The sequence below is a fragment of the Monodelphis domestica genome, chromosome 7 (genome assembly GCF_027887165.1).
Source record: "Monodelphis domestica isolate mMonDom1 chromosome 7, mMonDom1.pri, whole genome shotgun sequence".
Classification (NCBI taxonomy): Eukaryota; Metazoa; Chordata; class Mammalia; order Didelphimorphia; family Didelphidae; genus Monodelphis; species Monodelphis domestica.
This window is the reverse complement of record NC_077233.1, coordinates 33,033,836-33,055,865: the sequence shown is the minus strand read 5'-3', so window position 1 is coordinate 33,055,865 and position 22,030 is coordinate 33,033,836. Positions and strand designations below refer to the sequence as shown.

Here is a 22,030-nt window from a genome sequence, read left to right as displayed (position 1 = left end):
ATATTACTTAATGATTAATAGAAAAGAAATTAACCCAGTGCTGGCATTGTTCATTTTACTTTAACCAAGATGATATTCAATTTGCTCATTCCAAATCATAATCAAGTAAAAAACAAAAACAAATGGCAAAGAAATGCATTAGCAATAGGACAAGAATTTTTAAAATACTAAAAAAAAAACATGACAAACTATTAGTAAAAAGCATCATTTATTTTAACTTTAGTATTTTAAAAGTTATTCTAGCAGATTCCTCTTTCACTAAGGCTGATTATTTTTAAAGGCTAAGATTCCTATATTTAGGAAAAGAACCTTTAAAAAGCCTGAGAAGTCTTTTAACTATTTAATGGTATCATCATCTTCCTTACTAGCAATCCCCACTAGTAAGCTTCAGAGTATGCTAGTCAAGAAGTGGTATATCTCCAGCTCTCTCAGTGAATATTCAGTTCTTTCTCTTGTGACACTAGTTTTAAGGGTAAGATGCTGTATAGACTAATGTGCTCTTTTTCTGTTACTCTTCCTAAGAGTCTTGCTAAACCAACAATGAATAACCAATGTGAAAACCTGTTTAGGGGATGGCAATATCTGGGACCCTCAAGGAAGAAAAGGGTTCGACAAGTGGGTAAAATCTAATTGATCAGATCTCTAGCGTTCTTTTTTCCCTTTTTGTATAGGATTCCTTGTTCATAGGACCACAAATGTACATCTTTTAACAAAGCGCTTTTTTCCATGTGACTTTCTCTGGACTTCCCATGTGTGAACCAAAGTCTATTTTTAGACCTGCTACAATTTTCTCCAGTAATTAGGAAGCTCTATGTCCCTTGACAGAAAGATACCAGCAAGCCCCTGCAGCTTCTTGTCTAACAAGAAATCAAAAGCTACCAAAAGCAATCAACTCATTTGAGTAAAAGGATTATGATGGCTGGGTTATAGGAGGCTTAAAAAAAAAAACCCTTTGCTATTTAAAACTGAGAAAAATTTAAAATTTGGAATTAATGTTTTCAAAAAACAGCTTATTGATTACAAACTATCAGCTATGAAGATGTAAGGAACAAAGTTGAAAATAATTTGAAGTTATTTTTTAAATATCTTAAGAGAGATACTTTGGACCCATTCAAGGTTTCTAAACTTCCCCAAAGTAAAGACATCATTTCAATAAAAAGAAATTTCCATAAAAAATAATTCTTCCTGGATACTGAAAATTGAATATTGACGGTTTCTCTGATATTTCCTGTAACTGTTTAATGTTTCTTAAAGAGCCCTTTCTGTGTTCTGTATATGACTCACTCAGCTACCCCCAATATGGTTTAAAACATGAAATAGACTTAGCAAAAGACAATACATGTGATGAAAGGAAGGAGTCAATAACACGGAATGGTGAGCCTGTCCTCGAATCCTTTCACCAATCAGCGATCAAAAGAGAGGTCAAATTTGGATCCCAGAAGTGATGGGTACTATCGAGCTATAGGCAATGAGCAGAGGCGACCATCTTAATATTAAATGTACATCTCTAACTATGGAAAAACAAAGTTCACCAGAGTTTTTGACAGTCCCTTCAAAGTAAAGGGAAGAAGCGCGAGCAATGGGTTTAAGGTGGGGGAAAGTGACACTTAACGTACCTTAAGGACTTCCATTGGCACCTGGGTAGCAGGGGGAAGGCTAGAGGGGACACTGACGTTAATAGCTGGTGTCTGACTCACGGGGACTCTCTGTTGCATGAACTGGGCAGCTTGCTGTTTCTGTTGCTGCTCCCGGCGCTCTTGCTCCTGCATCTGCTCACGCATGAGTTGCTGGCGTAGCAAAATCCGTGATGTCATACTGGAGGAGCTCAGCGGAGGCTTGGAAGCCCCAGGATGCTCCGTGGAACTGCTGGGGGGAGCCAAAAGAGCACACAGTGAATTCCCTAATGAAACGCCTCTTTTGCATGGGGGGGAAAAGGGGGTAGCTGAAATTATATTAAACTATGAAATTAACTTTTGCAAATATAATCAGTAACAAAATGGCACTCAACATAATTGGAATTCAAGAGCTGATCGGATTTTAGTCATTAGTAGTTGAATTAAAATAAGTTAACTTGATTACATGCAGGCATTTTTATTATGCAGCTTAAACGTGTGTGGTTTCTTAAGAATTTTCTACCAAACACTACTCATTAACAGTAAATATAATACTGCCATATGTGATGACATGAAATCAAGCTTCTTAGGGGACTATTTTTTCACACGTATATTTCTTTCACCCTTAAATATAGGCTGCTTGATTTCTCGCTTTATAATTGAATACCTGCACCATGATTAAGTCATTATCCAAATTCCAGAAAGGTGTCTACTAGGCAGTAGTGACAACTAATACTTTGTGGGGGAAATAGGAAATTAATTTTCTGGAGTTCTTAAAATGTCACGCTATTGGAAGAAAAATGCACCTCTAAACATCTAGTTAGTACCAATTAGTGAAGGGGAGCGGTTCTGCACTTGGGAAGCCAAAACCTTATTTAGAGCAGTCTATTAGTACAGAGCTGTCTCTGCGATGGAAGATTAAGGAAGAATGACAATCTTGTAGTTCTTAGCACAGCTTTGGTTTCATCCTATTATTTCTGAAGGTCTGGACATCACTTGGGAATGTCATCAGCGGTGAGCATTTCCACTACACAACTCACCTCTAGCACTCCGTTACTCAGTTTCTTCCTACAAAGATTTAGAAGCACAGAATCCAGTGCTGAGTTAGCACTGTTCCTGGCACACTGTAAGCACTTCATAAATGTTTGTTGGATTGAATTACTGGCTCCCAGATTAAGAGTTAGAAAAGACCATCGTTCAATCATTTTCAGTCGTGTTCAACTCTTTGGGACTCCAGTTGGGATTTTCTTGGCAAAGATACTGGAGTGTTTTGCCATTTCCTTCTCTAGCTCATTTTTATGGAGGAGCAGACTAAGGCAAAAAGGGTTAAGTGACTTACCCAAGAGCATACAGCTAGTAAGTGCCTGAGGCCAGATTTGAACTCTTGTCTCCAGGCCTAATATTCTATGTGCTACCTGCCTCCTAGAAAATGACTTTAGATGTCATTTAGTCCAAATCTTTCATTTTAATAATAACAGCTAGCAGTCACATAACTCTTTTAAGTTTTGAGAAGTACTTTACATATAATCTCAGTTGACATTCACAACAGCCCTATCAGGTATTGTTAGTAGTAGTCTCTCAGTGACCGAGAATGACAATTGTCTTTGTGCGTTTTCATCTACGGTGTACCCTCATATGGCTTTGAAGTCCAAAGACTGAGGCGCAAAGTTTGTGGCACATGGGGCATGGGACACCAGTTGTTACGGGAGGTACGGTCCTCCTTTTAAATATGAGGAAACTGAGGCAAATCAAGGTTAAGTAATCTGACAGAAACAGGCAGATATCCTAAGGCAGGATTTGAACTCAGGTTATCCTGCCACCAAGTTCACCACTCTATTCACTGAAACTGTCTAGCTGCCTCATCTTACAGCCCCAGAAATTGAAGCCCAAAGATATATCCCAAGTCACACAGGTAGAGAGAGCAGAAGCAGGCTTTGAACCTGAATATTTAGACTTGCAAATCCATTGCTCTTTCCCACTGTATTCTGTCTGCTACCTACTCTCTTCTCTCAAACCATGGATGAAGGAAAAAATGTCCTTGATTCCCTAACATTTATCTATTTTTAATTTTCTTCATTTTCTCTCTAAGATATTAAAGTTCACGCATAACTCGCAGTGAATAAAAGCCATTTTTCCACCCTTTCATTCTAAAGGCAGATGTAAATTTAACGGAAAACAGCACTTGCAGAGGGGGGAAAAACAGAATTCCTAAGTAGGGCTAGGTGCAAGGTGTGTCATCCCTTCTCCCACAGGTGAATCACTACAGTATTAAATTCCTGACATACTAGACAATTTGCATACCGAAATCAGGACATTCCTTAAAGATGACAAAATTCTGCACTGTTGACATCACATCGGTTGTCAATGATGTACATCTTAATCAGTCTAATGGCTTCCTTAATGGTAAGGACAGTGTATGCATCTGGCTTTGGTATGGGTACAGGGTGGTAGGGCCTGTTTTGAGTCCTTATGCCAAGCTACATAACAAATATCCCTTATATATATTTGTCCGAGCCAAACTGGCTTTCTTAGCATCCCTTCCTTAAACCTGGCACTGTAATTCCCATAACCCCAAGTAAAATGTTAAGTCTTTGAGCACAGGGACATTTTTCTTTTTAAATCCACAGCTTAGCACATGGGCTAGAACAGAGTAAACAATATTTGTGGGATATGACCGAATATGCTTCTAATTTTATCTTGAGTCATTACTGATGAGCCAAATAGAACATGAATTTGTGCGGTTAATAATGAACTCTGCGTGCTTCTTTATGATCTGGCATATATAGGACCTTGGACTTAACTAAACACAACGTTCATGTGGTGAGCTTAGGCAAGGCACAAGAACCAAGCAGGCCTACTGGAGGGAGGACCAGAGATTTTATCATTTTATTTATCATTTTACAGATGAAGAAACTGAGGCCCAAAGAGGATTGGTGAGTTGTCCAAGGTCACAAATCTAGTATACATCTAGGGTAGGGCTTAACCTGAAGTCTTCCTCCCTCCAAGTTCAGCAATCCATCCCCGATGTCATGCACCCCCTGAGACTTCATCTGGCTGCTCTATTTGAGGTCATGTAGAAAAAAAGAGCTGTCCAGCTCTTTTGTCCTTCGGAAATGCACACTGTGCAATGATTTTGCAAATTGGACTGCAAAAGCCCTTTTGAACAGAGAGGGACACACACAGAGTCACCCTTCAAGGGAAGAGTTCATGGTGATTAGCTCTAACTCTCCTCCCAATTTTTATGTAGTTAGGAAGAATGCAGAGAAGTTTCCAGCTTCTCTCTAGAGTAATCCTATGTAATTGATAGCAAAAAAAAGTTCAGTCTTTAAGCCTTCCAGCCTGAGTCATCTCCTTGAACTCTAAGCATTTCACCCTGAAAGCCCTCAACATAAGTGACAAGGTAGGAGCTTGGGAAATCTCCCTTTTCTCCCTCAAACAGTCAGGGCTTTCAGGCTTGATCAAGTCCAGAATAAAGAGAGTACTTAAAAGCATCCAACTCCCTTTTAATATCCTTAGACACAAATTTAAGACTATGTAGGAATGACTTCAATTATCTATCTCACCTTCGAGGCAAAAGCAGAAGAAACAAAGGGGCTCCTAAGGGACAATCCTGATAAGTAGGGGAACATGACAGTGAGAGGCCGATACTGTGTCCCGCACCTGCTTGCGATAGGATCACAGGATTCGGATTTGAAAAGGAATTTTAAAGGTCATGTAGCCCATGAGGGTTGAGACCTAGAGAGGCAATGTGGTAAAGGGGAGAAATCAAATGTTGGATATGGAGTCAGGAAAACCTGGCTTCAAATCCCCTGTAAGCCTCAGTTTCACCATGTGTAAAATGGAAAGGGCAAAAGCACTTACCTTCCTGGGCAGTAAGGATTAAAAGAGATAATATGTGAAAAGAAGTCTGCAAGCCTTAAAGTGAAATTATTACTTAGCTCATCATTTTTAAACAGAATCTAGGCAGAAATGTCCCTAAACAAATTGTTCTGTTGTCATTCTTCTATGAACTATTGACTATTTCCTGTGGACTACTGACTATTTATCATCATCATTACCTATCAATAATCCAATTATTAAGCACCTACTATGTACCAGATACTGTACTTCAGAGATAAAAATAAAAACTCTTCCTTTAAGGAAATTATATTCTTTTGTCAACATTATCATCATCTTGTTTGAAATTCCATGGAAAATCATTTGGAGAGTCAAGATTTGAACCTAAATCCTCTTATTCTAAACCTAGTGTTTTTCCCATTAGAGCAGGCTACTTGAGCTACTCATTTATTCCAAAGACCTTCCAGGAAACTTTGTAAACCATCTACCTTTTTCACTGAGCTCCCAGGATCCCTGCTTTATAGCAGGAAGGGACCTGTGAGATCATCTGGTCCAATTCTCTCCTTCTACAAAATAGAAAACTGAGGCCAAGAGAGATCAAGTGATTTCAAAAAAGGAGTAAGTGGCAAATTCCAGGTTCAAACCTATTGTGGAACTCAAACTCCAATACTCTTTGCACTGTTATTTTCTCTTAGGATACAAAAAATTCTATTAAATAAGCACGCTAAACTATTGACCCTTAACATCACTTATTCAGCTAACTAATTCAGTCTTGGCATGGATCAAAAGAAGATGTCTTCAATATGAGACTTGAATTAAAGTCTCTTTACATAGGAGGAAAGTTTCCTTCTTTGTTTTTATTTTCGGAGAACAATCAAATGAGATTTTCCAAGCACAAAATTTTCCTTAAAAATAAATAAAGAAGAAGAGAAGAGAAAAAAAATCATCTGACTATTCAAAGCCTGTCAGGTTGAAACATTCCCAGGGAGACTGATCCTTTTGATAAAACAAGAGAAAACCTCTGTGCTGTAACTAACGGGGCTGGGGAATAATCGCACTAATTAGCTTCTCCAGGCAAATCATTGACTGTGATACTTGGGGGGAAAATCCTTTCAATTAACAGTAAAGTATTCTTAAAGCATCTTACATCAAAATCAGTGCTTCCTGACTTCAGAAAAGTTCAGGTGACAGGGCATTTTAAGAAGCTGGCTTTTTTTTTTAATGTCATAACTGAAATACACACACACGAGAGAGAGAGAGAGAGAGAGAGAGAGAGAGAGAGAGAGAGAGAGAGAGAGAGAGAGAGAGAGAGAGACAGAGAGACAGAGAGACAGAGAGAGAGAGACAGAGAGAGAGAGACAGAGAGAGAGACAGAGAGAGAGAGACAGAGAGAGACAGAGAGAGACAGAGAGAGAGAGAGAGAGAGAGAGAGAGAGAGAGAGGAGGAGAGCAGAGGAGAGGAGAGGCAGAGAGAGAGAGGCAGAGAAAGAGAAACAGAGAAGTAGAGAAAGGAGAGAGAGAGGCAGACAGAGGCAGACAGAGAGAGAAGGGGGAGAGAGAGAAACAGAGACATAGAGAAAGGAGAGAGAGAGAGAGAGAGAGAGAGAGAGAGAGAGAGAGAGAGAGAGAGACAGAGAGAGACAGAGAGAGACAGAGAGACAGAGAGAGACAGAGAGAGACAGAGAGAGAGAGAGAGAAAGAAAGAAAGAAAGAAAGAAAGAAAGAAAGAAAGAAAGAAAGAAAGAAAGAAAGAAAGAAAGAAAGAAAGAAAGAAAGAAAGAAAGAAAGAAAGAAATTGAAAATTAATTAAAACCCTTTCAGAAGATATGGAGCAAAGCTTAGCTAACTGCTATTATTTTAATAAATCTCAAAAAAAAAAGTGTAAAGGACTCATTGCAGTTACTTCACTGAACACCCAAGCCTACAAGATGAAAACTGTGCTGTGAAAGATGACTCCTGGATTCACAGTTTAGCTCTCAGTCTTTTCAACATCCTTTCCTCCTGGGAATAATTGAATCTGAGATGATCACTCTATAAACAATTAAAAATGGAAATGTGTAGCCGCTTCCAGATGTCAAGTAGGATGAAAGAGCACAATATTAAAGAAGGGAAGAGGGAGGGGGGATGAAAATGCCAAAGGAGATGAGGCTTCACCTACCTTTTAAGGAAAAGGCTGCATTATTTACAACGTTATTCTCAAGTTTGGGAATACATTCAAGCAGGCGAAAAAGAGTTCTACAAATTGACATAATTAAAGAGCTAAATGACCCCTTAACAGGGCACATAAAGCTCAAGCTTCATTCCCCCCCCAAAGAATCCCAATTCCAAGAAGCCGATTTATTCTTATCCATCTGTAAAACTGATAGCACACTTAAAGCAACCTGTCCTGAGATGATGGTGTGGCCTGTTTCATCTCTTTGCCCACAGGGGGAAAACAAAAGTGTAGACATTTTTTTAAAAAACCCTCACCTTCTGACTTAGATTCAATACTATGTATTGGTTCCAAGGCAGAAGAATGGTAAGGGCTGGGCAATGGGGGTCAAGTGACTTGCCCAGGGTCACCCAGCTAAGAAATATCTAAAGTCACATTTGAACCCAAGACCTATTGTCTCCAGGTTTTTCTCTGTATACACTGAGCTACCTAGCTGCCCCAAGTGTATACCTTTTAAAGAAAATTGGAGAGACCCAGCAAGTAGTCAGGATTTTGCCAAAGCAGGGCAGGTCAGAAAGAAATACAAGTCTGAAAGGAAAATTATTGCCAGTCAAGTTTGCACCTCAACTTTTTCAGGTAATTATATTTCTTCACCTAACCCCTAGATTGCTTATATTTAGTCACACCATATGGAATTAGCATCATAGGGTCACAGAGTTAGTTAGGGTGATCATCTACTTACTCCCCTCATTTTTCTGAAGGAAATTAAGTCTGAGAGGCTGTGATTTATTCAAATTCATACTAGGTAGTTAGCAGAAGAATCAGAATTTGAACCCAGGACCTCAGATGCCACTATATTATTTAGTCATTTGAGTATTATCCAATTCTTTGTGACCTCACTTGGGATTTCTTTTGGCAAAGAAACTAGAATGGTTTGCCATTTCCTCCTCAGGCTCATTTTATAGAAATGGAAACTGAAGCAAATGAGGTTAAGGGGCTTGCCCAGGGCCACACAGCTAGTAAATATCTGAGGCTAGATTTGAACTTGGGAAGATGAATCTATACTACCACTGAGCTACCGCAATTATCATGGGATTAAAAAGAACAAGTATTTATTAAGTGCCTACTATGTACCAGGTACTGCAAAGTGCTTTACAAATTCAGTTGATTCTATCATAGATTTAGAAATGAAAGGACCTTAGACATCATCTAGTTCATTCCCTCATTGCCAGATGAAGAAACTGATAACCACGGAGGCTGTAACTTGACCAAGATCAGAGAGGGAATGAGCAGCAGAGGTAAAATTCAAACCTGGACCCTTTGATTCCAAATGCCGCCACCTTTCTATTCTACTCCATTGCTTCCCTTAAAAGCCATCACCCACAAAGATGGGTGATTAATTTGGTCCTCTAGATTGCTCCAGAAGCACAATACTTGGTTCCATGGACAGCAGAATTGGGAGTCAGAGTCCTAGAATAGAAACCTGGCTGGACAATGTTGAACAAGTCAATCACCCTCCCTGATGATCAGTTTCCCCATCTGGAAAGTGAGAGGTTTAGAATCAGTGACCTCTAGGGTCTCTTTCTTTCACCAAGGCATCTATGCGCCTAAGAACATGGGCTTTATACAAAACTGACATTTTCAGAGCACTTTAAAGTGTGCAAAACACTCTACTTTGAGCCCCAGAAAGAATCTCTGAAGGAAGGTTCTAAAAGTATAACTGTCCTCATTTTATAGATGAAGAAACAAAGGGTAAGTGGATTTCTCAAGGTTTATAATGTCAGGTTATTCTTGTAGTACTAACAATAGGTGTTCCCAAGCAGTTCTAGACTCCTTCCTTCAGGTCAGACTGATGAGAGATGATCCAGTCCCAGCATCCAATATGGCGTGTCAGAGATCGACAACCAAAAGGGCATTAGAAGGTCAAGATGTTTCAGCAAGAGACACAGTGGAGGGGGGGCAGCTGGGTAGCTCAGTGGATTGAGAGCCAGGCCTAGAGACGGGAGGTCCTAGGTTCAAATATGGCCTCAGCCACTTCCCAGCTGTATGACCCTGGGCAAGTCACTTGACCCCCATTGCCTAGCCCTTACCACTCTTCTGCCTTGGAGCCAATACACAGTATTAACTCCAAGACGGAAGGTAAGTGTTTTATTTTAAAAAAGAGAGAGAGAGACACACACACACACAGCGGAGGGACGGAAAGAACTCAGAGTCACAAGTGACATTCTAGCAGGACCTCTGGTGTTTGGCCAGCTGTGGCACCCTCCGGATGTCAGAGTCCCTCATTCCCTTGGTACAATGAACCAAATGACACTTGTAGTATCTCACAAGGTGGGTGTGAGGATCAAATGAATTAAGGAACATACCCGTGCTGTGTAAATCTTAATTGTTGACATGATGCTTCATTACACTCCTGACTTGACCACTAACTAACTAGCTTTATGATCAGCCAAATCATTGGCCCTCTCTGGGCCTCAGTTCCCACATCTGTAAAATGAAGTCGCTCAATATGACTTTTTTAAAACCCAACTCCAAGACAGAAGTCAAGGGATAGGCAATGGTTGTTAAATGACTTGTTCAGGGTCACATAGCGAGGAAGTGTCTGAGGTCAGACTGAACCCAAGCTCTCCCACCAGCAAGCTTGGTGCTCTATCCATGGTGCCTCAATATGTGTGATTTCTAAGATCCTTTCCATAGCTAAAATGGTCAGGAAGGGAATAACAGATAGAGGAACACATTTTTTTCCCACGTGCTTCTATCTATATTCTCTCCCTAAATTTGCCTAACAACCCTGTGAGAAACCATGGCTCATATAGGATAAATCACTGCTACTTCCATGACATTTTAAAGGGTAGATAGTACTTTGCATATATTATAGCATTTGAGTCTCACGTCCTTGAAAGAGAAGGAATGAAGTCATTATTATCCACATTTTACAGATGAGGAAACTGAGGGAGACTCAGATAGGCTGTCACCATGATCACATAACTACCAATTATCAGAAAAGGGATTTGAATCCTGAATCCAGGTCTTTCTGCCTATCTGGTATAACTCTTTGACTTTAATGAGTTTGTCATCAGAATCCTTCTTTCTCTATACAACATTATGTTTATTTTACTTTTTTTCTTTTCCGTTAGCAAGCATTTATTTTCTCTCCCTCCTATTTCTTCCCTCCAATGGACAAAAAGAAAAATCTTGTAAAAATGTTATGGGGCAACTAAGTAGGTCAATGGATAGAATGCCAAGCATGGGGTCAGGAGGATCTGAGTTCAATTCTATCCTCAGACACTTCCTCACTATGTGACCCTGAGCAAGTCACTGAACCCCAACGGCCTAGCTCAAGTTCTTCTGCATTGAAACTGATGCTTGGTATCAATTCTAAGAGAGAAGGTAAGAATTTTTTTTTAATTTTATATAAACAACCAAAATAAACTCCCACATTGGCCACATCCAAAAATGTGTATCCAGTATTGTTCCTTGAGTGTACCACATCTCTGTCATGAGGTGGGTAGCAGGCTTCATCATTAGTCCTTTGGAATCATGGTTGGGGTTGGCCACTGTGTTGCTCAGAGTTCTTCAAAGTATTTCAAAAAAAGTGTTTGTCCTTACAGCATTGTTGTCATATAGATTTCCTAGTTCTGCTCACTTCATTCTGTATTAGTTCATTCAAATCTTTCCAGGATTTTTTTAACCATTCCTTTCAATATTTCTTATACCAGAGGAGTATTCTATTATATTCAGATGCATAATTTATTCAGCCTTTCTCCCAAATGATATCCCCTTTCTTGAAAGTTTGAAATTCTCTCATTAGGAGAAAAGAGGTCCTATAAATCTTTTTGTGCACCTTTCCTCTTTACTTAATCTTTTAGATGTAGGCCTACCATTGATATCACTGGGTCAAAGATATGCACATTTTAATAACTTTGGGACTTTCTGTAATGGCTGATCCAACTGACAATTCCACCAACAGAGCATGCATGCCAGCTTTCCTGAAGTTTTTCCAACATTTGTCATTTTCTTTTGTCTGTTTTGTCCATAATCTGATGGATGTAAGGTTAGGTCATTAAGTTGCTTTAATTTTCATTTATTTATTAATGATTTGGAGCATTTTTTACATGGCTATTGGTAGACTGGAGTTCTTCCTTAGAAAACTGCCTGTTCATATCCTTTAACCATTCATCATTTAAATAATAGTTCATAGTCTTATAAATTTGAATCCATTCCATATGTAACTTAGAAATGAGATTCTTATCAGAAACTTGCTACAAAGAATTTTTCCTCCAATTATCCATATAATTCTAGCTGCATTGATTTTGTTTGTACAAAGACTTTTTTTTTTTGGTAATTGAAATTGTCTTTTATTTTCTTTGATTTTCCTTATTCTGTGTTTGATTAGGAGTTCTTCACCTACCCATAGACCTGAAAGGAAATTTTCCCCTTTGTCTTCTAATTTATTTATTGTGTGACCTTTAATTTCTAAATCATGTCAACACAATAAGAATTTATTAAGGTTCTACTATGTGGCAGCAATAGGGATACAAAGAAAAGCAGAAACAGTCCCTGCCTTCAAGAAGATCACAGTCTGAGAGGAGAAACAACATGCAAAGAATTTCATACAAACAAGATATAGACAGTATACACTGGAGAAAATCTCCGACAGAAGGCACTAACATGATAAAGGTCCTGGAAAGTCCACTTGAAGAAGGGAAGATTTAAAATGAGGCTTGAAGGGGCCCAGGAAAACCAGGCAGTAGAAATGAAGAAAGGGAAATTCTAGAAATGAATGCATTTAAAATCTTATCATGATAGGTGGGGTGAGTTGTATACCTCTACCTACTTTCTGACAGATAGTTTTCTAGTTCTCTGGGGTCTTTTTTTCCTTTTTAAACCCTTACCTTCCATCTAAGAATCAATATTATGTATTGGTTCCAAGGCAGAAGAATGGTAAGGGTTAGGCAGTAGAAATTAAGTGACTTGCTCAGGGTCACACAGCTAGGAAGTGTCTGAGATCAAAAATGAACGAACCTAGGACATCCCATCTCCCATCTCTCATTCTACTGAGCCACCCAGCTTCCCCCTTGGGATCCTTTCTTAAGTTCACTAGCTTTGGAACTTCAAGTTGAAGAAGTGGGATTTTATATACTACCTGCTCTTAACTATCTAATCAAATGTTTCCAAACTTGTGGGTCAAGACCCATTCCACCCTACACACACACACACACACACACACACACACACACACACACACACACACACACACACACACGGAATGAGGTGGGAAAGCAAATCATTATTTTAAAAGATCTGCAGATCCACAAATAAACCAATATGAAAAGACAGAATGGCATTAGGAATAAAATGAGGGACTTGGAATCAAGAACACAGATTCAAGTCTCGCCTTGGACACACTAGCTGTGCAATGCTGGGTGATCTCTTAACCTTCTCGTGCCTTAGTTTCCTTGTTTGCAAAAGGAATTAGTCACATCAAGCTCTAAATCTCTTATCTTATGACTTTCTATAGACAAAATTATATCCATAATACACAAGAGTTACTCTTTTCCCAATGTTCATAGATGCCATTAATATCTTACTCTACCTATCAGGACCCATCAGGAACCTAACCAAAAGCAGCCTCTTTTTTCTCTTAGCCAGTGAAATACAAATTCATTTATAATTGTCATTGCATTTAGAAAAGATTTGTTCTTGTGTAGTTCCCAGCTAATGAATACAAATACCACAACTACTATGATGTCCATACACACTCTTCAAACATTAAAAGGAGATGCACAAGTTTTAAAAATTGGAACCGCTAGACCTAGTCCAATTCTCTCATTCTACAGTCAGGGCAAATAAGATCTAGAGAAGTAAAGTCACTTAGTCACATGACTAGCTAGTTACAGAACAGGTGCTAAAAGACCCAAGTCTTCAAATCCCTGGTCCATCCACTAGACCACTGAGCCATGTCAAATCTGATCATTCCAATCACGTGTAGCCCTAGATATGACCGAAGGTCTCTGGGCAATAAAATGGAGAATATATTCTATGAGGAGGTGCCTCACTCGTGCCAAGTTGGGCTGACCTAAGAACCCCAAAGTTCTTAGGTCTTGGGCGTCTGCTTAGTGCATGTGGTGGGCAACCAGCCCAATAGCCAACTTGGGATACTTATATAGTCAGAGCCAATAGATGAAATTCAGAGAGAGTGTCCCCAACTTGTTTCGTATTTAATATAAAAAGAACAACCATAAAGTCTTTAAAAATAGTTCCAAGTGCATGAGTCATAAAGGATGCAGATGATGAGTGGATTTTTTTAATTACAGTCTAGACACTTCCCATTTCAAGTTGCCTAGCACTTCCTACTCTGACTAAACTAATCCAGGATGACTTGTCAGATCTATACGATGGAGGAAAGCCACCCAAAAGAAAATGCTTCATGACCTTTACCGAGCTAGAAGTCGGCTCCATGAACACTTGGAAGGAATTAGACCCTTTAGCTGGATGGTAGACATCCAATTCCAGGACTCGAAATTTTCCTTTGTATTTGCAATAAACAAACTTAAGAAAAATCCTCATGGAATAGCATTGAATTCATCACTCAAAGTAATACATGGCCTGGTAACTTTCTCACTCAAGAAAACCCCAATCATGTTTCTAGGTTCCCTGAAGTGTATTTTCCTTCACATCAAACAACCAATCATATTTGTTGTTTCTCATCCCCAGTATTCCATCTCCTTTTTGCCTTTGCACCAATCATTTCCATGCTTTGAATGCAGTCCCTTCTTACTTCCAATCATGGAATCTCTAGCTTCCTTCAAGACTCAAGTACCACCTCTTAGAGAAAACCTGTCCTGATCTTCCCACAATCCCAAGTTTTTTTAATCAACTTTGAATATATGTTATATGTAATTTGCAGGGTACCCATTTTCCTTCTTACTGCACAAAAGGGCGTAAGCCCTTTTTGAGGGCAGGGACTGTGTTGTTTTGTATTTTAGTATCCCCAATGCACCCCACATAGCAGGCAATGAATGCTTAATGAATGAATGACTTTGGACTAGTGGAAATAATAATGATGACAACAGCAAAACAAGTACTCTCTCCATCTCTATAGTGCTGTCTCATTGGATGCTTGCACTGCTGGGAAGTAGTTGCTATCATCATCCTCATTTTTGGGATAAGAAAAGTGCACCTGCGAGGGGCTGCCCAGGATTGCACTGCTCTTAGGGGTCTGCGTTGTGCTTTGGACTGCTCAGAGGGATGCCACGATATGACCTCAAATCAGGAAGGAGATCGACTATATCATACAATTAAACAAATGCTGAAGTTGGAGTCGAGCCTCCAAAAAGAGGCAAAACATGGTCCCTTTTCTCCAGGATCTTACAGTCTGATAGGATCAGTGGACTCCAAACCACAGCCTTCCATCCACCATCTTGGTTCACTCCCCAAAGTTGTCATTAAATATTTCAAGTGAAAGACAAAAATAAGAGAGTTGTAAACATTTACTTCCATCAATGCCTCACTTTATGGCCTTGGGATGTCATTTAAAATGCTAAGATGAATTTATGAGCAGCTTCTATCAGCTGGCAAGCTTGAAGCACCCCATTTCCCCAACCTGGAAAGAAATGCTCTTGAGCTCAACAGACAGGGCTAGTCCCTCATCTATGAGATCTTCTCCCTCGTCTGTTTGTCAGTCAGTTAACAAGTATTTTAGTTCATTAAGTATTAAATTTATTATTAAAATATTAATTATTAAAGTATTTTATTAAATGCTTCCTATGTGCCAAGTATTATGCTTTTTTTTAACCCTGGGGACATAATGAAGGTAAAGACTGTGCACAGTCCCTGCTTTCAGGTAGCTTACAAAAAATTATATATATGAAATATCTACATTATAAATGGAAGGTAATCTCTGAGGGAAGGCACAGCCATAGAGAAGGCCAGGAAAGGCCTCTGCAGAAAGTGATAACTGAGCAAAGTCTTTTTTTTTTAAACCCTTACCTTCCGTCTTGGAGTCAATACTGTGTATTGGTTCCAAGGAAGAAGAGTGGTAATGGCTAGGCAATGGGGGTCAAGTGACTTGCCCAGGGTCACACAGCTGGGATGTGTCTGAGGCCATATTTGAACCTAGGACCTCCCATCTCTGGGCCTGGCTCTCAATCCACTGAGCCACCCAGCTGCCCCCTGAGCAAAGTCTTAAAGAAGGCCAGGGGAACCTCGAGGAAGAGATGAGGTAGAAAATCCTCTATCTTTATACATTTGGTCATCATGGTCTCCCCCAGGAGAACAGAAGCTCCTTGAGGGTAAAAGGCCGCACTGCCTTTTTCCTTGGCTCAGCAATAGCCAGTCCATTCTTCACTGCCTGATTCTGCCACTTGTTTCCTGTGTCACCAGAATTCCATTGGATTAGATGGATGCTAAGGGCCTGCCAACACTGAGGAGCGTGGGCCATTTTACAGCCAATTTGGGGGGACTTGGGGAGCGTTTGGGAAAGCAGATAGTGGTGAGGGCTCTGAAATGACTCTGCATTGCTTCCCACTGCTTCGAACAACAACAACAAAAGGTAAAAGATAAAAGGCTACACTGGCAGTTCACTGATTTCATTTCGAATAGAACTGTTTCATTTCTTCACTGCTTATTGGGCAAAACCGGAAGAGCCCGGCTCTTGATTCCACTCGACACTCCTCCTTTCATGAGACAAACATTATACTTGGGAGCTCCCAGTAGACTTAGGTGCCATACCATTTACTTTGGGCCTGAAAGGCCAATGGAATCCGAAGAGGAAGGAACCCTGCTGACAGCTGCAAGAGAATGACAAACGCAATCCAGAAGCAGCATCTTTCCAGAGAGTTTCTACTAGCAAGGTTTATTGTGTGGCTCTTTGCTGGGTTTCTCCAGCTGGCTTTTTCTAAATTAAATTTTATTTCATTTCAGCTCTGCATTCACCTCCTATCAAATGAGATATTTGTCAAGTGCTTAGCATACTGCCTGGCACATAATTGGTGCTTAATAAATGTTTATTCTGTTCTCTTCTCTTCCCTAGACTCACCTAGAAAAGCAAATCCCGTGTTACACCACATATAGTCAAGTAAAAACATTCATTTATTGACCCTGATTTCAGCTTGCTTTTGACAAAAAACAGTTTGAAACTTAGGGGAGGGGGCATCTGGGTAGCTCAGTGGATTGAGAGCTAGGCCTAGAGGTGGCAGGTCCTAGGTTCAAATGTGGCCTCAGACACTTCCCAGTTGTGTGACCCTGGGCAAGTCATTTGACCCCCATTGCCTAGTCATTACCACTCTTCTGCCTTGGAGCCAATACACAGTATTGACTCCAAGACGGAAGGTGAGGGTTTGAAAAAAAAAAAGAAAGAAAGAAAAGAAACATGGGAAAGGCAGTGTGGCATCATAGACGGCAAATCATCCTTTTTCTTTTTTTAAACCCTTATTTTCTGTCTTAGTAACAACTCTAAGAGAGAAGGGCAAGGGATTAAGTAACTTGTCCAGGGCTACACAGGTAAGAAGGCTGTGAGGTTAGATTTGAACCCAGGTCCTCCCGACCCTATACCTGACACTCCACTATCCCCCTGTAAACCAACCCTGAATCTAGGAAGACCTCGGCTTATCTCCCACCTCTAAGACATTGGTTGTGAAATCCTTGTTTTTGTTGTTTAGTCATTTGCCAGTCATGTACAGCAATTTGTGACCCCAATTGGGTATTTCTTGGAAAAGATACCAGTGAGCTGCCATTTCCTGCTCCAGTTCATTTTACAGATGAAGAACTGGAGGCAAACAGGGTTAAATGACTTGTCCAGGGTCACATGTGGCTGAGGCCAGATTTGAACTCGGGAAGAGGAGTTTTCTTGTCTCCGGATGCAGCATTCTATCTCCTGTGCCACCTAGCTGCCCCATCCTTGTGCAAGTGACAACCTCTGTGTACTCTATGATGGTACATTGCAGGGGAGGTGCTAAGCTTCATGGGTAGAGGGACTTGCCCTACTTGGGCTTTCCTTACGCCAATTAAATCACAGAAATGGCTCCCCTAGCCTGAAACTCGGGTATGGGAGATTCCAATAAGAATCTTATCATTGAGATCCCTTCCCAAGGAGCAGGATTTCACCCGAGAGCTTCTGAGGTCTCTCCCAGCTCTGACAGTATGATTTCAGCAAACCTGAAACTCATTTATAACTCAGTGACTTCTCCATGTCACACAGCTACTAAGATTCAATCAATTAACATTTAGGAAATGCCTGCTATAGGCCAGGCACTGTGCTAAGCCCTGAGGATACAAACAGAAGCAAAAGATAGTCCATGCCTTCAAGGAGCTTCTGACTTAGGAACCCACGTCTTCCTGACTCCAAACCAGAGCATTCCAACCTCTATGCCAGGCTACCCCAGCTTAGCTCTCCAAAGTTCTAATTAAATATTTCAAGTAAAAGATGTATTTTCATCTTTTACTTGATAAGATAATAATAAGATAAAATAAAAATAAGAGAGTTCTGAGTTCGAATCACTTAGCTCCATCAATGTCTCATTTTAGGAGCTTGAGAAGTCATTAACAACGGTAAGATGGATTTAGGAGCAACTACCACTAGCTGGCAAGCTTTAAGCAAACAATTTCCCCAGTTCAGAAAGAAACCCTCTTGGACTCAATAGATGGGGTTAGTGCCACATCATTTCTCTTACTAAACTCCCATTAGTCACTCTGAGACACCGAGCTTTGAACGTTTCTCTCCCTTCCTCCTTTCCAATCCTGTTCTCTGCCAAGATAAAGGAAGCCCCCGTAATGTACTAATGGCTCCCAAGTGGGAATAGGGTACCCTTCCCGGAGGCTGAGAATTTTATCAGGGAAGAAAGAAGGAAAACCTAAGAAGGAAGCTCTGAGAGGGGCAAAAGCAACAGGCCGGTGGGAGAAGGGCGTTTTTTCGTTAGTTTTTTTAAGATCCCTTTATGCCATTGCCCAAATTATCGTACTCCCAAGCCCACAAGCGACATCACTATTCTGACCAAGCGTGTCCGTCCGTGTAGCCCTTCCCAAAATGATTGATCAAACTTTGTAAAATGCCAGCTCTGTGCCAGGCACTCTGCTAGATGCTGGGCGTACCACGATGAAAATGAAACAGTTGCTGCCTTAGAGATACAATAGCGACAAGGCAAGAGATAAGATACAGCGAAGGAAAACTGGCCCCCACAAGGACAGCAGCTGCAACTGACAAGTTCTAGGAATCTCGGAGGCATCTATTAGTTGCAGGGTTAGTATCAGTTTTGGTGCAACAAAAACAGAAGTACTGAAATCTTGAATCTAAATGCAGATCTCTGGGTATATAATAGGGGAGCAGAGGAGTCATCAGGACATCCCTGAGCAGCTGATCTCACCTACCCACACACCATTTGGTGAAATCACCAATGTGGCAGCTTAGAGACTGAAGAGATGCTGATAGGCTACAATCTCTAATCTCTAAGGAGTGCAAAGAAACGTCCATGATGTTATTTTAGAGGCATTAAATGGCAAAATTGATTGCCAGGCCCAGAGATGGGAGGTCCTGGGTTCAAATCTGACCTCAGATACTTTCTAGCTGTGTGACCCTGGCCAAGTCACTTAATCCTCATTGCCTAGCCCTTACCACTCTTCTGCCTTAGAAACAACACACAATATTGATTCTAAGGCAGAAGGAAAGGGTTTACAAAAAATAAAGGAGAGGGCATTGGTGGGCCCTTGGGACCTATACTTTTAGGAGTAGAGACCCACACTCTGACTACCTTTGAGCCTTAATTCCCCCCTACTTGCCTGGGCTGGGGAGGAGGGGCAGAGAGGCTAGTTTACATTATCACAGGGAAATGGAGATACATCTTCCCTGTCAGGTAAGAGGCAGAGTTATTATAGACCTGCAGCCACTACTGTGCTAGGATGTCTTTGAACATCCCAGAAAAGAGGGGCAGTCAAAGAACAAGCGTTCCACCAAACCGAAGATTCTAGAAGGCAGGGCCAACCTAGTTCTGACTACTATAACCCCAATACTTTGCACAGAGGAGGTGATTGGCAAATGTGTGAGGGCTGAATGAGTGAGTGAAGAAATTATATTAGCTACCATTCCTACCATTCAGAAAACATGGAGTAAAATGAACTAGGTGGAAACTTGGCACAAAGAATTAATGCAGGGCAGCTGGGTGGCTCAGTGGATAGAGAGCCAGATCTGGAAACAGAAGGTCCTGGGTTCAAATATGACCTCAGATACTTCCTAGCTATGTGACCCTGAGGCAGTCACTTAACCCCCATTACCTAGTCTGTACCACTTTTGCCTTGGAACTGATACATAGTATTAATTCTAAGGCAGGAAAAAAAAAGGATTAATGCTACATTTTCTCAAAGCTCTAATAAGCCATCTGTTGATACGGGAAAAAAGTCTGAAACTCTAGTAAAGTCTCTATATGCTACATTTGTTATTTTAAGTCTAATTCAGCGTACAAACAAGGAGTCCCAGGAAAAGACCCACTGTTGGGCAGTGGAACAAATTCTGAGTAAAAGGCTGCAGGTCAAACATTGGATCTGCCTTCGAACACTCAGAGATCTTTGGGAAAGAGATTCGAACCTGGGGACTTCCATTTCACCAGCTGTAGGATGGAAGCTTGAACTAGACAGCCTAGAAGGTGTCCTTCCAACTCTCGATCTACAGTCTTGTGATCTCATCATTTGGGTTGTTGTTGTTCATCCTTCACTTAAAAACAAACCTACTTTTCTGCCTTAGAAGCTACTCTAAGACAGAAGGGCAAGTGAGAGCCAGGCAAACTCTGGGCCACACTGCTGGGAAATGGCTGAGGCCAGAGTTGAATCCAGGTACTCCCGACTCCAAGCCTGTTTCTCTATCCACTGAGCCACCTAGCCACCCCTCATTCTACAATTTTTTTAAAACTCTTACCTTCTGCCATAGAATCAATACTGTGTTTTGTTTTCAAGGCATTAGAGTGATAAAGGCTAGGCGATGGAGGTTAAGTGACTTGCTCAGGGTCACATAGCTGGGAAGTGTCTGAGATCAGATTTGAACCCAGGACTTCCCAGCTCTGGGCCCAGCTCTCAATCCACTGAGCCATCTATTTGCCCCTCCTTCAATTTTTTCAACCTTTATTTTTGTCTTTAATTAATGAATTGTTACTTTAATTAAATTAGTTGTATATTAATGAATTAATTCTGCATATTGGTTCCAAGACAGAAATGTGGGCAAAGAAGATTGGGTAATTTGGGTAACTTGACCAGGGAAACACGACAAGGAAGTGTCCGAGTCCAGATTTGAACCCAGGACCTCCTATTTCTAGGTCTGGCTCTCTGTCCCCTGAGCCATTTAGGTTCCCCCTCCTCTTTCATTTTCAAAGAAGACCAGTGACCTCAATATATGTAAATGGATGTTATGTTCTTCATCTCTGACTTATTACAGGGCAACGCACCACAGGAGAAAGTGTCCCGAATTCCAAAGCAGAGGATCTGGGTTTCAATCCTGCCCTTTCCACTCACCACTCAAATGACTAAATGCAAGTTGATTAAATTCTCTGACCCTCAACTGCTTAAGCTGCAAAATGGGGCAGTAGGACCTGATGGCCTCGGAGGTTCCTGCCACCTCTGTACCTATGAGCCTTTGATCTCAAGGTTTAAAAACTTGTTTAGAGCTTCTAGTACTGGCTGCCAAGAAAAGGAACAATGGAAGTTTGTTTTTCCAGTGCAGCACAGTGTGACTGAGGGCTGATCTTGGAGTCAGGAAGACTTGGCCACAGGTTCATGTTAATTTTGTTACCTTGGGCCAGTCAGTGTCCTGAACAAGCCTCAAAGACTAGAAGTTAGAAGAGCGCTGCTGATTTGTATTAGTAGAGGGGCTTTCCACACCAGGAAGTTCTCCAGTCAGCTGAAAGGGCTCAATGCTATTGAAGCCCAACACTGGGCTAAAATGAGACTGACTGTGGCATTAAGGGCCAACAGCAACATGCCGCTGGTACTGAGGGGGCATTCAGGCAGTGTTTGCCACAATGATGATGATGACAGTGGCACAACAAGGCTATCTAATGTTGGTAATAATACTGCATGTGCAGTTAAAAAAAAAAGAAAAAAGAAAAAGGACAGTAGATAGAAACATGAAGTGAATGGACAGAGAAGCAGCATGGGGGTGTAGGAGAGCTGTATTCAAGTCCCTCCTCTGCCACATGCTGCCTGGGTGTCCTTGGGCAAGTCACAACCTTAGTGTGCCTCAGCCAACTCTATGAACCAGTGATTGATTCTCAAAGTGTTGTATGAGGCCCCCCTCGAGATCCCTGAAATCCTTTTGGGTAGTGAGCAGGGACAAAACTATATTCACAAAAATGACAGATGACTGAATTTCTGATACATTCAATATCAATCAATATAATCCACATATACAAAAGCTCTGGGGGAGGTGGGGGTCAATTATTTTTAAGAA

The 22,030-nt window shown here is 40.9% G+C and overlaps 1 protein-coding gene across 1 annotated transcript in view; it reads right to left on the bottom strand.

Annotated features, from left to right (window-relative positions):
• The window catches only part of MITF (melanocyte inducing transcription factor), a 294,197-nt gene that overhangs the window by 106,763 nt on the left and 165,404 nt on the right, over nucleotides 1-22,030 (bottom strand). Inside the window, 1 exon segment of the mRNA XM_001372678.4 lies at nucleotides 1,617-1,866. Coding sequence (XP_001372715.1) covers nucleotides 1,617-1,866 — 250 coding nt within the window.